Below are 16,528 nucleotides of genomic sequence, written 5' to 3'. Positions count from 1 at the left end.
CAGTGATTTGTATGTGATGAAAGCCAAGTCTAACACCCAACCTGGGGAGTTTCCCTGCCCATGTGGCTGTTTGATCATTGCATCCCAATAACTCCACAGCTCTTCTCAGCCCTCCCTTCCCCTCCCAGGCCATTCCCAGCTGGTCCTTACCTCAAAGCCTTCTCAGCCATTCATTCCAACTGCTTCACACCCAGTCTTCTCAGACATTCACTACAACGTTACACCCCATGTTGGTCTGCCCATCCATTTGTCCTGCCCACAGCCTTCAGAGCACATCAGGGAAGGTGGCTGTAGGAATGCTGCTCTTTAAACCCCCTCCCAGCCTAACTGCTGCCTCCATTCCCTTCCTCCACCAGCCAGAACCACGCAGATGACAATCACTCCAGCATTTCTCTGGAGGCTGCTCAGATTTCATCTGTCTGTTCCCTACACGGCCTTTGTAGAGCCCTGTACTTCTTCCTGTGGATTTAGATTCTGCACTGAAGCCAACTGTGCTTTCTGGGCTATGGGAGAAAGATTAAAACCTGTCATCATAAGATCATCTCTCCAAGGGAGCTCTTCTTTTCTGTGCTGATTTTTCACAGTTCTTTAAAGCTGAGAAGAGCTGCAGGTGTTCTCCTGTCAGAAAACTCAGCCTATTCAAAAGAGACCAAGCTGCTGCTCCTCATTGCTCCTTAATTGGGTTATGAAGGGCTGCTTTATCCCAGCTGTGTGCTGAGGCCCTGCTGGGGCTGGTAGCTCCTATCTGTGCAGCTCAGTGTAAAGAAACAGGGGAAAGAGGGTGTTGGGGATATTTAATCAAATGCTGGGTAAGATTAGCCAGGATATATATAAAAGAAAGTGCCCCCACATTTACCTAACAAAGTCAAGTTCCATAAAGTCACAGTGACTGCTACACATTACACTCTTGTCCTGTAGTTGTTTTGTCACCTGAAGCCTCTAACCAAATATTCAGGTGGTATTTTTCTGCTGCTCTCTGCAACACCAATAAATGGGAGAAGACACCAATGAAAAGGTAGACAGGCTTTTAATGGCATGATCAAGAATCCCCCTGGTAATAACAAATCTAATGACAACTGTGTCTGGTATGAACAAGAAATGGCATCATCGTATATCCTTATTAAGACGTGATCTGAAGGTATGAGCAATGCCAGGTGGATCTGTACACAGACGGGGCCTCTGTGATGCATGCCAGATTCGATGGCCAAGAAATTTGCCATGCAGTTGAACCGGATTGTGGTTCCTGGTCGGAGTTGTACATTCTGTTTGCAGTGTGTAAACATTCTCGAGCTGCTTTCCTAAAGAATGCAAAGGAGATATGAAGAGAGATTCAGCCTTGGGACCCAGTCGCGTTCTCAGACAGTACCGAGGAGCAAAAGTCTTGTCTCCAGGCCAAAAGACTTTGTTGGACTGTGTTGGAGGTGAAGGAAAACAACGTCGGTGCGCCAGCTGTGATGTCTGAGTGTAGAGTCCCATGCGAATGTGTTAAAAGGAGATTTACAAAATTATCTGCGTTTTCAGCTCCAATTCCTGTCCGGAGAAGCAGCAGCCCAGGTTGTTGCACAGGACAGCACTGTCCCTGACACCGGTTCTCACGCATGGGCTGGTTTAAAATGCGGACTCCTTGCCTAACCCCATGTCCTGCAGAGCTCTTCACACCACCATGCTGTTCCGGGAGCCTCTGCCTTGGCAGCCATGTCCCCGAGTGCCACCAGCCCCTGCCTCCTCCTTGCAGCTGGGGCAGAGGTGAGGCAAGCTGGGATCTCAGCCCTGCAGCTCGCTCTGGTTCAGGAGCTAAGGGGAGGATGTGCTCACACCTATCAGGAACCCACCTGTGGATCTGCTGTGGTAGCTCCCTTCCTCCTTTTAGCACAGAGGGCATCAATGCATTCCTTAAACCTGCTCTGCAGCTCCAGAAATAGAAGGGGCAATGCTCCTCACGTCTCAGAGCAGCAGCCTGCATGGTGTGAGTGGGCAGCCAGGTGTTCCTCAAGTTTTGCAGACATCCAGGAGGGCTACAAAGTCCCAGACAGGGAGGGACTGGTCTGCAGGGAACAACAAGTGACTGCAGTCCAGGTTTGCTAGAGGGGGGAGTTACAAATGAGGGGATGGGAAAGCTGTGGTGTGAAAATCGCTGCTGTTTTGCAGTGTCCTGGCTGTGCCTGGGACTATGGATCACTGCAGCCTGAAACCAGGGCTATTCTCTGGCCTCACAAATAGGCAAGACCCAAAGCTCACAGAGATGCTGCCAACTTATCTGAGAGTCAGCTAGCTCTGCTCTCCTACTAGCACAGTCCCAGCCCTTCAGTGATCAGCAAGACGCTGAGGGAAAGCAAAAAGCCATCCGGGGTTCTGCAGGGGACCCCGGAGCCAGCAAACAGGGAGCCCGAGTGCACCCACCCTGCTGTCGGTGGCACAGCACACAGAAGAGGAGGGAAGGAAATGAGCGGGAGCCCAAGCTCTCCCCTTGTGCACAGCTGCTGGGAAACAGATGTGATCACAGGTCATTGCACATGCCCAGGTGTTCTCCACATGCTTTGTGAATCCAGCAGGTCAAGCATGGGCACATTGTAGTGAAGCCATTAAGCTCATTGGAAACCAAACTCATCAGATCCACAAAGGGACTTTTATTGTGTTCTCAAGATTCATTTGACTGCATATTGTAGATGCGTGGAGCAAGGCCTCGCGTGGACATCCGTGTCTGTGCATGTGGGATAGTGGTGGGATCATGCCACGGGGCAATAAACTGTACAGGAAAGAAAGAAGTGTGCTAAGGGGCCATAGAGCTACTGCTGGAGCTGCTCAGGCTGTAAGCAGATGTGGAGCCATCTTTTTATGGAGATCTACACTGAGAATATAGCCCTGTGTTGGAAAGGAGGAACACCAAAGACATTGCTGCCCCAACAAAAGCACACTTGTGTTAGTGAAGGGCCACCGCTCAGTCTGCAGACCCAGATTCAAACCACACAAGGATAGTTATGACAGCTCAGATGGCGTCCACACCACTGTGTGCTGACCCTGGCAAGCAGAGCCTCACAGCTCCCATGGGCTACAGTGGTGGTACCCTGCTCCTCCACATGCAGCCAGGGCACAGGGACAGCCCTGCACAAAGCAGGGGCACACAGCACCACAACGCCTCTCTGAAGGCAGCAGGATCCTTCTCAGCCTTTAGCCACAATATATAATGGGCACTACTTATATTATATTCTTATTATTTTTAATATATTTATATATATATAGTAATACTCTACTTATAAAGGACAAGCCAAGTGTCCTGCCTCTCACAAATCCCAAGCACGACCCAGAAATGTCTGTGACCGAAACCTTTTGCATTAAGACAAGCCAGTGTCCATGCTGCCAACCAAAGCCAGCTCAGTGTCTCCAGCCACGTGTCCGTGCCCTCCCATCCTCTTGACTGTCCCCAGCGCTCTTTTTGCTCATACAATCCACTGGCAGAGCTTTGAAAATCAGAGTGAACAGACCCAGAGCAGCTCCTGCATGGCAGAGGCTTCCCTGAGTGTCCCTGCTGACACCTGGGACAGGAAGCAAGTGCCGTGGTTTGGGCTGGGATGGAGTCAGCTCCCTTTGTAGTGGCTGGCGTGGTGGTGTGAGAATAGTGTTGATAACACACTGACATTTAATGGTTGCTGAGCGGTGCTTGCATGAAGCCTGACTCTTTGCACTGCCAATTTTAGCAAATGAGCAAATGATTTTAATCACTTGACTGAACGAGCCCAGCACTGAAGATCCTGTTCAAAAATACTCTCAGTGAAGGACTGTAAGAGGCAATGTGAAGCACTTCACCTGGAACATCACAGCATCATTTGCCACTGGGGAAGGGGACAGGTCTGGAGCTCCAAACCTGTGGGACACACGGGGACGGCCAGGCCCTGCAGGAACAATATTGGGAGCCTGTGAGTGGCAGCAGCCAGCAGCTCCTGCTCTGGCTCTCAGCCCTGCTGCAGCCAGACAGCTCTCAGTGCCACTGGACCTGATGACTCAGGATAGACAGTGCATGGCAGTACTGCAGATCCAGCTGCAGCATCAGCCCAGCCCTATCAAACAAGAATTTCCATGCTGGAAATCATTCACTGGCATTCTTCTTTCCTTCTTGACGTGGTACAGCTGGGCCATGGACAATTCTAATTTAAATTTCTCTTGAACAAATACAATTAATGGTGCTTCACTGGCCTCCCATGACAAAGCAGGTTTGCTAACCCTGTAAATAGCCCTGTAGCACTTGTGGAATTCCCAGTGCCCCTCTGCAGAGATGAGAGCTGGGATGTGTTCTTGGAGGAGAAGCTCTGCTTCTTACTCTACAAGGGTGAATGACTTCTAAGGAAAACAGCAAACATTTTGAACCACATGATAAATTCCTAGCATTGTCAACACTGGAACTGCTGTGTAGAGAGGTAATTCCCATTGCTTGTTTCTAGGCATTTCCCTGTTCTGATGGCCCAGGAGTGTCCTGTTCTCCCTGCTACTCCATCACAGCTCTCCTGATCCATGCGTGTTCCTGTAAATGCATTCAAATGAATCATAGTTATTACCATATGGATTCTTCCATCAAGCTTTTCTTGTCTGCAGATCTATTCCGAAGCTGCTAGTTGCAGCTGCAGGAATAGGTGGGCAGAGCAGCCATCATTTTGTTCTGCCTTATACAGAACTTCTTTTAGGTGTGACAATGGCATGAAGCCCCAAGGATTTATCTATATTGTTTCCCAATGCAGGTAAGAATTTGTGACCATTTCAAGATCTTATCAGGCTCGGGCAGTTTTCAGTCCTCCTGGCTTGAATTTTCAATCCATCCTAATTAGTTGGGGAGCTAAAAGTTGGCGTGTGGTTCTAATTGAGAGCTAAGCTTACGTTCTGGTCATATTATTTAAGAGCACAGCCCTTGCTTTTGTGTTCACACTGTTGGTCGTTAGGCAATGTGTGGAAGAGCTGAGCACCGCGAAAGACATAAACCTGATCTCCTGATGAGAAATGCACAGGATGCCCACGACGTACCAGCAAAACTCCTTGCAAAGCAGCAGCTTTATACTACAGGATCATTATTTCCCACCCTGCTGTGTAGGGGAACCTTCAACTACAATGCCAAAATTCACAAGCAGTATTCAAGTAATTCAAGACAGTAAAACATGAGGAATTTAGGTGCAGGGGGCACACGAGCTGAAGGCATCCAGTGACTATTCACATCATGGAGCTGTGTTTGAGTGGCCAACAGGACCATGGCACCAACCACACTCAGGCTGGGAGGAACCACCCATGTCAGAAGCTGTGGTCTCCACAGGTCACAGTTCGGTATCTGATAGAAGTGGCTGCAGAGTGCTCCCTTCCAGATCCTATATTAGCGCTCCGGATTTCCCAGCAAGCTGCCCATACATCCCTACTTCCACCTCAATACCTGCCCCACAGGCAGCTGCTGAAACAGCTCTGCAGGACAGCCTGGAGCATCTCGACAAGAGCTGCCCGTGCCCCACTTCTGCCTGCAGAGGCCCTTGTGGAAAAAGGAGGGCAAAGCCCCTCCAGCCTCTCCTGCCCCTCTCTCAGCACACAACAAACACCACACCTGTCACTCTGAGCTGGGCTGGTGACAAGCCCTCACTAACACAAGTTGCAGGAGGGGAGCCAACACTCGGCTGTTGGCAGCCGTGTTTTCCCAGCAAAGAGAGAGCAAGGGCTGCCTGCAGGACAGGAGCCTTCCTCTCCAGCAGGCTGTCATCACTTCCACTCCTCTTTCCAGGATCAGTATTGGCAACGGGTATTGCCAACAGAGAGAGGGGAATGCTTGGAGAGTGGGGGGTCAGGCACTAGGCAGGCTGCCAGGGGCACTGCTTGGTGCCGTGCATTAGCAAGCGTGAGCTGCGGACTGGATGTTTCCCTTGAAGAAGGCTCCGTGGCTCAGAGGCTTTCAGGCCTGTGGGAGCTGATCGCAACCGTGTGGGGTGAGAGTGAGTGAAGCATTGAAGTACAGCTACTGCTATACACTCGTGGTTCCGGCATGGAAGGCTGTGCTGCAGCATCTCAAGTGTATACTATATGCAGAAGTTACCCAGTCTGTTGGGCTGGCAGAAGATCATTATCTGGCAGTTGCCTTACTTTCCAGGGACACCTGCTTTCCTTTGGTTGCTGGACTCTGAGTCTGGGTTTTTCCTCTTTGCCTTTTTTTGGCCATGCCAGGAGAGGGCAGGGAGTCTCCTGTTGGCCCAGAGGCCTGAGCCTGCGGCTGAGGTCGGGGGGAAGGTGGAACTCGCTGGAGAGCAGTCCCTGGCTTATGCTGTCTGCAGGGAGAAGGGCTTTCCCTCCGAGGCAGCAACTGGCTTCTTGGGGAAGCACTGGGGGCTTTGGAAGGAAGGACAGGGCTCCGAGGGGATGCGCAGCTGGATCTCTGCGTGCTGCTCCGCGGAGGAAGAGATGTGGAACTTGGTGAAGGAGGAAGCCGGCTTTGTATCTGAGTTGTTCTGCAGTTGTCTGGGACACTTCCAGCTGGTCTCTGTGCCTGGAGCCTACAGGGAAAGAGAAGAGGGCAGATGAAGAGGAATTACTGCAGTGCACTCTGGGCTCCTGGCAGCTTTGGCATCAGTGTTTCTGGGACAATTACAGGGAATCTCCAGCATTACGGTGACAGGAGTTATGCTTTGAATAAGCTGGGGTAGCAGTCTCAGCATCATCCCACACCAATGCTGTTACAGTAGGTGTGCTCCCTGATTCACCAGTACCCTCTGAGACACCACTCCAGGCATGGTTTAGCAAGGTGCACTCCTTTGGAATCTTCTTAACATGCAGTGTGAATGCAGCAGCCTCTTTTGAGGTAGGTAACACAGTCTGAATACGAGGGCATGAGCCAGGATGCATCATTTAGGCTCTGAATAACTTTGCTGGAAGATAAACCAACTCACAGGGATCACGGCCCTTCACCTGAATCTGAAAAAGCATGGGGATATGTAAGGAATTTAGACTGTGTGGAAGTGGCTCTAACTCCTCCAGGTCACTGACACTGCCTGTATGTGTGCACATCCCTCTCTGCAGCTCTTCTGCTGATGCAGTCACAACTTGTGGTGCCTCAGCCCTTGCAGGCCTCATTGCAATTGCTGGGCCAGGTGTCCCTTTAGAGTCAAGGACTTGGTGAACATGCTGCTGAATTGAGAGCCCAGGGGTCTGCAATTAGCGGCGTCAGTCCAAATGAAAGAGTGCATGGAAGGGAAGAAGGTCTTAGAGCCAGGGCAATGAAAAAGGGGTTGGCCTTTTGTCCAGACTGAGCCAAAGAACACAAGAGAGGTGGGAATTTTATACACAAGTTATCAGAAGTGACTGTAAGAAAGGGGAACAGGCCACACATTCAAGTCAAGCAAAGAGTAAAGGAGTGCAGGGTGATCGAAGCCCTCAGTGCGACTCCTTAACAGGCCCAACATTTTGCATCCCTTGGTGTTTTGGGCTTACCTGTAGGCAACAGCTGCATCCTGCGGGGAGCTCGGTAGCACTGCCATCACAGCGGCTGTGGAGCTCTCAGACTTCATTGTCTCCAGTGGTGTTTTCACAGGCGTGATGGGCCGAGGAATTCTGCTCTTTGTGCTTATGAGTTTCTCTTCTCTCCCCAGGAGGGCAGCTTTCTTCCCTGCCTTTTTCGGGATGGAGTCATCAGAGTCGTGGGTGTCCTCCTCAGAACCAGTGGCTGACAGGGTTTCTGAGGCCCGCCGCCTCTCATCGCTGGAGGATGCTGAGGAGGAGGCCCCCGAGGCCAGCCTAAGGAGGCAGTTTTGCCTCTTCTCCATCACTAAACGAGCCAGATCAGGTTGCTTTGCCCTCTTATAAAGCCTGTCTTTGGCTGAGAGTGAAGTTGAAAGATCAGAGCCAGTGTCCTCCTCAGAGAATAAAATGGGGATCCGACTTCTATACCTGGAGCCCAGAGGTCTCCTGGGGCCCTGCTGTGGGGCATCAGGGAGGGTCTCTGCTGGCTTCAGGTGTTCAGCTACCAGTGCTGGCTTCTCAAGGTCAGGCTCTCTGGTTACCACCTTGGCAGACTCTTCCAAATCCAGCGAGAGTGCCACATTGTCAGAGGACTCTGCCTTATCCTCAGGAGGCTTTGCTACATTGGGGACTGACAGCTGCTCCCCCACTGTTTCTGAGGTGGTTTCAATGGGATTAGCAGAAAGTGCACAGCTCTCCGTCTCTGCCCCTTCTAGCCCTGAATGGATACTTCCATTCTCTACCAACACCAGGTTGTCTTCCAGCTCCTCTTCAATAATGACCTCTTCAAACTGGCCCGGAGGGCAGTATTCCTCATGCCTCATCAGCTGGCCGCTGGAAGACATGACATTTAGGTGGGTCTTTTCCGCTATATGAACAAATGTGCGCTCAACTTTGGTAAACGGGGAGGAAGCTGTAGCCACTGTCACGGGAGGCTTTGGTTCAGACTTAAGGACTGAGGACAGGGTCCCTGGCTCAGACACATCTAGTTGGCTGCCCATTGGCTGCGGCCGTTCGCTCTGAGGTGTCAGTGCGGCAAGAGTCCCCAGATCAACTTCTGGTGGCAAGTCTGCGGTCACTGGAGATTTTTTCAGATCACCTGGTGAAAACAGCACCAGTGTTTTTGAGCCTTCCTCCAGTTCCAAGTCCCCGTCAGCCATGGAAGCTCGACCCTTGGATCCCTTCTGGTCATCAGCCAGGAGGGTGGATGGTGCGCACTCCTGGCTGCGCTCTGTGCTCTTTTGACTCAGGTCACTGCTGGAACCACTGTGCATGTCAATTTCATCCCCTTCCTCCTCCACATCCTCTTCATCATCTTCCTCGTCTTCATCTTCTTCCTCATCTTCTTCCTCCTCCTCTTTTCCATTCATTTCCAGGTAAGGTTCCAGGGGCTTGCAAGGAGCAGTCAAGACAACATTTGAGAAATCAACTCTCTTTATCCGCTGGGACATCTTAGCCTTTTCCCAGTAGTCCAATACGTCCTTTCTGAAGTCTTGATAAGGCAAACTTAAAGGCACCGCCTTGGGCAGACCATTCATTTCAAATGACTTCAGTGTATATGCCTGCCAGAAGAGAAATGGGACAAAAGAAAAAGGTTAGTATTCAGACACAGCACTGGCACAAAAGTCATCGGCATCAACGGCAGTGGGAAACATCAGTGGAAAAAAAATTAAACCATCGTGATTCCAAAATACACACCAGAGTGGTGATAGATTGATGATAGATTATACCAACCCTAGAAAAGAGAGAATCACCAAGACACATTTCAGCAAAGGCAAAAATCTTGCTGAAGGAGTTTCTTTGTTAGCATTTATTAACCTGTACTTGAAAGAATCCCTTTTAGCAAGCAGTTCTTGACGATTTCTTTCATTTCTCCCAGTCTTCTTCAGTATTACCTATTAATTTCAGTACCTGTATATTTATATATTCATACCTCAATAGAACCATTCAGCAACTCTCTTTCATGCCCAGGCCCCAGAGCACTTATAGGCCCCCCTCTGAGGTAGGCAACTTCCTATTCACTTCAGAGTACCATCCAACTTTGTCCCACAGCAAAAACCTTTATAGCTCTTCAGTGTTCCCTTGCTGCATTATTCACCACTCTCTTCTGCTTTGATTTTATCTCCAGCAACTTCTGATTTCTCTAACAACAGGTCATGTACTGCTCTTTTTCACCCTGCTGTAGTTGATGGTACAGGATCACTGGTTTCTCTTTGCATATGTAAAACTTCAAATGTCTTCCCTTGTGAGTTTTTGACATCCCATCTGCTTTCTGGTCAAGGGGAACTGAATCCAGTCCTGCAGCACACATCCTGTATAGGCCAGAGGTGCTCTGCAGTCCATTCTGCCACCAAGCTCCTCTGTTGGCCAGGCATGAGACCTGATGCTACGGATACAGCCTGGCATCTTGTCTGGTGGCCCAGTGATCACTGTGGCTCATCACACACCTCTGTCCCCTTCTGGCTATCATTTCTTACCAATAAGACATCCTGCTCTCTACTGCCACTTTTTCAATCTTGAGTCATCCTAAGAGCTTTTGAGATTCATCTCATCCTTTACTTGTAGCTATTACCTCAGCAGCTCTGCAGGAACAACAGCATATCCAATGTGCACGCAGTTGGCATACTGTTTTATACAATGCTTCTTTCTTCAACTGTTCTTTCTTTTGCAAGACAGCAGGGCTGGTTTTTTTTTGGTTTTTTTTTTGAGATGACTGCTTTAGGCGCATATATATATATGTATATATACACATATAATATATACACGTGTTTGTTTCACTGCTAAGCAGTAAGGTATAACAGTGACATCGCTATAATATAAATTGCAGTTCTCTCTTTCTTCTGCTCTGGTTATCCTTTGCTACTGATGAGTCATGCTGCAGATATGTCACTAATCTCCACCTCTGCCTGGAGAAATTCCCTATGGTATTCAGCACGTGGACTGTCTTTCTGTCTGTCATTTCAGTTCCTCTGTGTATTTCTATTTCCCTGCCCAGATATTGCCATGACGCAGCAGTGATGGTTTGGCTTCTATCTATTTCTGGGAGACTTGGGCTGTTTGATCTATGGCACGTTCTACCCCAAGACTGGAAGAACTCATTCCTCAAAGAAGCCCGAGACTGTGGTTATTTTGCCACCGCAAACTCATCATGGAGGAAATCCAAAGAGTGTAAATATGCCAAAAATGAAAGACAAAAGTTGTGCACATACATAAGAATTTTCTTGAGATGAGCCTTGGGTCAAATATTAGTTTAACACATATTTTCTTACCTTAACTACTATCATCATCTGAAGCTGTTATCAAAGAAGACAGTGCTAAGGCATCAGTCTGAGACTGTCTTCCTTGTTGAATTGATGTGATCAGCAGCTATCTACCAATGGCCACGCTGATGAACATGCTGCTCCTACTCCTACTCTCAGTGTCCTGTTACATACCATGTGTCTTTTGTACTACAGCAGGCTCACTTTTTCTAGCAGTGTTCCTCAGAGGCTGGAGAAGAACTTAACCTGTGACATTAGCAATTTATCATTAGTTCTACCGGAGCTCCTCTGCCTCCCAGCACCGTGCTCCCATGTACCTACCCAAGGATGAGCCCTCCCAGAGCTGGGAAGCACAGGTAGTAGAAAAACAAAGCAAGAAAGCAAACAAAAAAACCCAGCCATCACCAAGGTGCTGCCTTTGATTCTTTAATAAGGTTTTGGTAGTATACAAGCTCTTTTTTTTCCGATTGTCTGGATTAACATACATGGATTTAAAAAAGGCACAAAATCCATTGCACAGCTTTCTGTTTTGTTTGTTTTTTTGATGTCATTGCCTGTTCGTTGTGGTTTCAAGTGTAGGATTTTACAGTACTCTGCAGCATTTACAGCATGGTCTACATACAGGTAATCAATGCATGCTTTTATACAGGAGACAGAATTCAAATTCTCTCTCGGTATGTCTATATACACAATAATACAGTGCTTTTCTTCTGAAAAAAGCTTTAAATTGGTCTTGCATGCTTGGTGTGCCAGAAGAATTAGTGCAAGCATATATTACAGTGTTATTGCAGTACAAAAAGGGGTTGACAGTAGGCTCTAAAGGGATTAAATACAGAAAGAATAAAAAGACTCAGGGAAAACAAGCTTTGGATCCCTTTAGTCAACTACATCCTTCCAGTTGATCCCTACTCAGTACCACCCTTAAAGCTACAGCAGCTGCTTCCTCTCCATCTCCCTGCTGCCCTCCCCCTGAGATGAGCTTCCACAGCTTCCTCACACCTTCTGTCCCTAGCAGTTGGCGAGGGCTTCTGGCAGCTCGAGGAAGCCCTTACTGCAGGGCTCCTGATGCTGGAGACCAGCACAAAGGGGACTTTCCTGAGATCCACTGCTTCGAGCAAACTCAAGTCCCAGCGGATGAAATTTCTCAAACAAACCAGGAAGTACAACAGGTTACCTACAGATTTCACCTACTCTCAAGAGAAACGACTACAGAAACGACCACAGAAACCCACATTCACCTCCTTAACTGAAAATCAACGGTTAAATGTGGTTTGGACTCCCTCGTGCTTAGCAGCAACAGAAGTCTAACAGGTGACACAAGGTAATGCAAAGGAAGGATATGCTGGTCCCTGAGATTCTTCATGCAAGCTGAGAAGTCCAAGAAGCAGAAATCAAATTCCCAACATGATGTCAACTGTTCCGTTGGGAATGGGAAGAGGCCTTAGTCCTGAGAGATGCAGATGGCACACAGACGGCAACAGCTATAGTCCAATCTTCCCTTGAACAGCTTTGATTTGGATACTATCAGGAACGTAGCATATCCTGGAAGTGACATTATCCTCTGCCAATACAGTCTAAACTTGTTTGGGACTGAGAGACCTGGTGGGATATATGATAATGAGTGGAAAAACTAGAATCTGAGTTTAAGAAGCAGCTTTTTCTTCCAACCAGCAACACACGAGGTAAAAGTAGCAGGGGTCTTTGAGCTGCCATGCTTGCTTGCAGGATGTCTGTGTTCCAAGAATCAGCACCATAGTCATCAGAGAGAGATTCTTCCCAGCGTCTTACCATCAGATGCTCCACAGCCATTTATTTTTTATTTTAACAAAGTGAATAGGACAGCGCAGCCCTATGCTGGTAAGTGCTCTGCTCCTCCCTGTTTGTGCTTTCAGATGTTGTTAGGTTTGCGACAGTCTTCCTAGCATTGTGGATGGAAGCAATGGCTCTGTAAAGGTCGTACACCTGCCACTTAGCTTGTACCCACCAGTGTCTCCAGCAAGGGTCAGTGCAGAGCTCCCTGTCTGAGCAGACACGTGGACCACCTCATTTGCATCACTCAGAAGAGACTCAGGAAATGGTGAGCAAAGTGGAAGGAAATGATAATCCAAACATTTTTCTAGTCCCTAATCATAAAGGCAACTTAATAGCAGCAAGAAAGAAGAAGAAGGAAATTCTGAGAGCTAAACATCTTTCTTAGTCATAAAAATAACCCTAAGTCAGCAGTGCTGAAAAAGAACCTGGTCTGGCTCTTTTTGGCTGGGGGGCCAAGAGTCCCGCAGAAATCCTCCTCATTTGACTTGTAGCTCAGAGGAAATTTGCCATTACTGTGTTTCACGTTGCCAGATTGATTAATTGCACTCGTAATCAAACTGAGAAACTTGGAGTTGGAGGAAGCCCTGGGGATTCTTATGAGGCAAGTGCATTAGATGAGGTAACCAACCTGAAACGCTTTTTGCATATGAAAAAATAGGACCTCCAAGCATAAAGCAATTCTCTTTTTCAACACCGAAGGACATGCAAGTGGATGTAAAATGGGGATTGCTTCCAGTCCCCAGCTTACATGGTTAGCAGCTTATTAAAAATGTACATTCATTGTAACATTATTTCTTCCGCGGTATGTGTAATACAAACGAGTTGCAATACATCAAATAATACTTCGAAACATTTCCCATAAATGATTCTTTGTGTTGTTGCATGTAACAGCAGTTGTGATCTGTACGTTACAGAGACCCAAACACAAAACACGTGGTATAAAAATGCAACAAAAAGGAAGGTAGTACCGCAATGATCCGCCTTCACGCATTTTATTTCATGTTTTAACATTACCCCAAATAGGTGTTTGCATACTAATATGCTATGACCCAGGTGGCAGCACCGTTCCTATCACCCGAACGTTGCCACCAGCTGATGGTGAAGGGAGGGATATGAATGCCACGAGACACTGGATGAACAGAACTGGGCTGAGTCATGTTGCTGAAAGCATCTGCTCACGTCTGCAACATGCAAAGGAAACCAGTTGCGCTATTTGAACCAGACACCATGAAGACACTTCCTTTAACTGACTGAGATTCTTTCTTTGCAGCAGTCTTTTGAGCACTTGGTTGTGTGCAAAGTGATCCATTACCAGCGTAGAAACGCTTCTGTAAGGCATGACCACGCATGGCCACTCACACTCCACAGGCGGGTCATGAACACACACAGAACATACATACAATCAGAAATGGAAGCTCCAGCAAAAAGCATCCCAACACCACTCTGGGGACAGGAATGAAATCAGGAAGCACATCTGGCTTGCTTTGGTCAGCCTCTCCAGAAACTGTCATCTCTTCCAGTCAGTCTGGGGAGGGCTGGCAACTACAATGGAAGCCGGTCAAGAAAGACGCCCCATGTTCTCAAGCTGAGAAATAGCCAGGGCAATTTGTTTACTATGAACACCAACAGGAGTTGAGGGGTTTGCAAATCATTCATGATTTTGAAGGCTTCAGACCTTGTCTGCTAAGAAGCCCAATTTTATTTTCTTTAGTTAGTCCTTTGTAGCTCATCCAGCACTGCAGAGCAGAGCTAGGCAAATGCATGTCTATCTCCCAGCAGTCCTTTCCCACTTGTCATCAAACGAAGAGAAATAAAGGAAGAGATGCTAGACACACAGGACAAGCGTGGTGTCTATCTTTCACCAATCCCTCCAAGTGAGCAGTATAAAATCTCCTTGTGTTATCAAAAACAATTGTGTGCCACTGCCCAGCACTCAAATTCTACACTGAAATATGATGCAAGATTATTTGATGGAGGCGTGAGAAGGAAGGACATTAGAAAACAAGAAAAAGGCCAATATCTTTCCATGTTTTCTGATCTTCAGACCCACATTGCATTCTATTGTTGAGCTATCTGGCAATGCAAGCCTCAACTACCAATGGTTATATTTTATTTCCTTAGTTTTCTTTACTTAGAATCACAGCACCAGACTGAAATAGTGCATTTTAACTCTAGAGAACAAGTGAAGCTCCCGGTGATGTGCAATCAGTCAAAGAAATGCCTCAGCTGTATTGGTTATACACAGGGTGCCACTGTCCCGACAATTTCCCGGTTGTGAAATAATATTCTGCATCCTGAAATTCTCTCTGTGAAACCAAACCCTCATGTCTGACTTCATCCTGACATGTTCCATAAAGGCTTTACACGCTGCATGCCTCCTCCAGCATGACAAGCAGAAGAGAAGTGGCTTACAGCAATAATAAAGCACTTGAGGATCTTTTGGGTTAAGAGGCCATAGGAAGGTATGAGTACTGCAGCTAAAGTGAAGTGTTTTTCCTGGCTTTGTATCTGACTGTAGGATGCATCTGGTCTAAAACAAACAAATAAATGAATATAGAAATGCCCAGAAGAAGCTGTGCACTTTGGGCCAGTGTAGTTAGTGACAAAGTGATACCAAGGCCTGGTGATGGTACTGGAACAAAAGACAAATGAGGTAGTTCAACACTCCAAAGCAAACTCTTTGGAAGAAAGGCTTGAAGCGCAGGGCAGAGAAATCTCCCAAATAGCATTTGTTTCATTTTTCATTTCAAAGTGCTCAAAACCCAGAGAAGCTATAAAAGAAAACCAAACTGATACTTCCAGATGGGATGGGCAATGAGGGGAAACACCAGCAAGTTCAAGAACTGATGAACCACGTCAGCTCTGTTGCACCTAAATTTTCCCTGTCCTGGCTGTCTGAAATATCCTACTTACTTCTACCTGTATTTGGATTGCTGCCCTGGTTTCAGGGTAAAGAATGGGAGAAGCCATTTTTGCCAGCTCAGAAAGCATCCAGTTGCAAGAGTTTGCACTACAAAGAATTTGCAACTGGAACTGAGACATTTTCTCACTCACCTGGCACATATTTAAATAAAACTTAGAGCCTAACAACAATAAAATTGGCTCTTTGTCATCTGTTTATATGGTTTGCAATCACAGATGGTAGCTGTGTCTTCGGGGAAAGAGCTTTCTGAAATTAGCTGCTCGTGCACATAATGATGTGGGGGTGTTTGCTAAATCTGAAGAATTCCACTATCTGAAACTTGTGAAGTTCCGCCCTGAAAATGTAGGTATCTCTCATTATCATCTCTGAGCTCAGGCTGCCTTCAACTAACATGATGGGTATTCCTCCAGGTAAAGCTGCAGCAGCTCCAACTTCCAAAATGTGCCATTTTTCATTGCTTCCTCTAAGGAAATCAGAAAGAAGGAACGCAAGAGGCTGGCTGATGTATTAAAGCATGGTGCAACATGAAATCAGTAGGAAATTGGTGCAGCAGGCAAGAAAAATTCCAGCTTTCCAACTCCTGTGAAGAGTAAAGGTAGAAAATAGTGGAGAGACCCAGAGATGTAGTGAAAGTATGAGGGATAAAATACCAGGAATGGCAAAAAAGGGACCTGGTGAACATGTGTAGTGTTTCATGCACATGAAAGTGGAGGGTAAAAAGAGCTTTGCCACATGGAGAAGAAATAGGAAGGACCAGGGACTGCAGTGACACAGAGCCCAAGAGTCAGTTTGTCCCTTACAGAGCAATAATCTTGCAGTAGCCTTGACCATCGCAATGTCCAGGTTCAGATCCATCTCCAAGAGAAGGAGTGGAAAAGCAAGAGATACTTTTGATCACGAAGAGGGAGCATAGGGATGGGATTACATCACCTATATGGCTGTCTTACAGGATATTTCTACCATGCATTCTATCATTACTGTAATATGAAAGAGGTGATGCAGTGTAAGTCTTCCACTTGCTCCTCAGCACTGGAATGGTAAACAAAGTCAATGTGGGTGTATG

At 47.3% G+C, this 16,528-nt stretch overlaps 1 protein-coding gene across 9 annotated transcripts in view; it reads right to left on the bottom strand.

Annotated features, from left to right (window-relative positions):
• Window positions 1-1,008: 1,008 nt before the first annotated feature.
• Window positions 1,009-16,528, bottom strand: part of TTBK1 (tau tubulin kinase 1) — an 88,906-nt gene continuing 73,386 nt past the window's right edge. For 8 of the 9 annotated variants that reach the window (XM_085541110.1, XM_085541109.1, XM_085541107.1 and 5 more), the window contains 2 exons: window positions 7,444-9,032; window positions 1,009-6,509 (listed from right to left, as the gene is read on the bottom strand). In XM_085541110.1, the coding sequence (XP_085397236.1) occupies window positions 6,083-6,509; window positions 7,444-9,032 (2,016 nt within the window). In that variant the 3' untranslated portion in view covers window positions 1,009-6,082. The remainder of the gene's footprint in view (window positions 6,510-7,443; window positions 9,033-16,528) is intronic. The other variant, XM_085541115.1, reaches the window with a different exon arrangement.

The sequence above is a fragment of the Coturnix japonica genome, chromosome 3 (assembly GCF_054131305.1).
Source record: "Coturnix japonica strain WE chromosome 3, WE-NBRP24, whole genome shotgun sequence".
In the NCBI taxonomy this organism is placed as follows: Eukaryota; Metazoa; Chordata; class Aves; order Galliformes; family Phasianidae; genus Coturnix; species Coturnix japonica.
The sequence above is the reverse complement of the archived record's forward strand: the minus strand, read 5'-3'. Positions and strand labels throughout refer to the sequence as shown.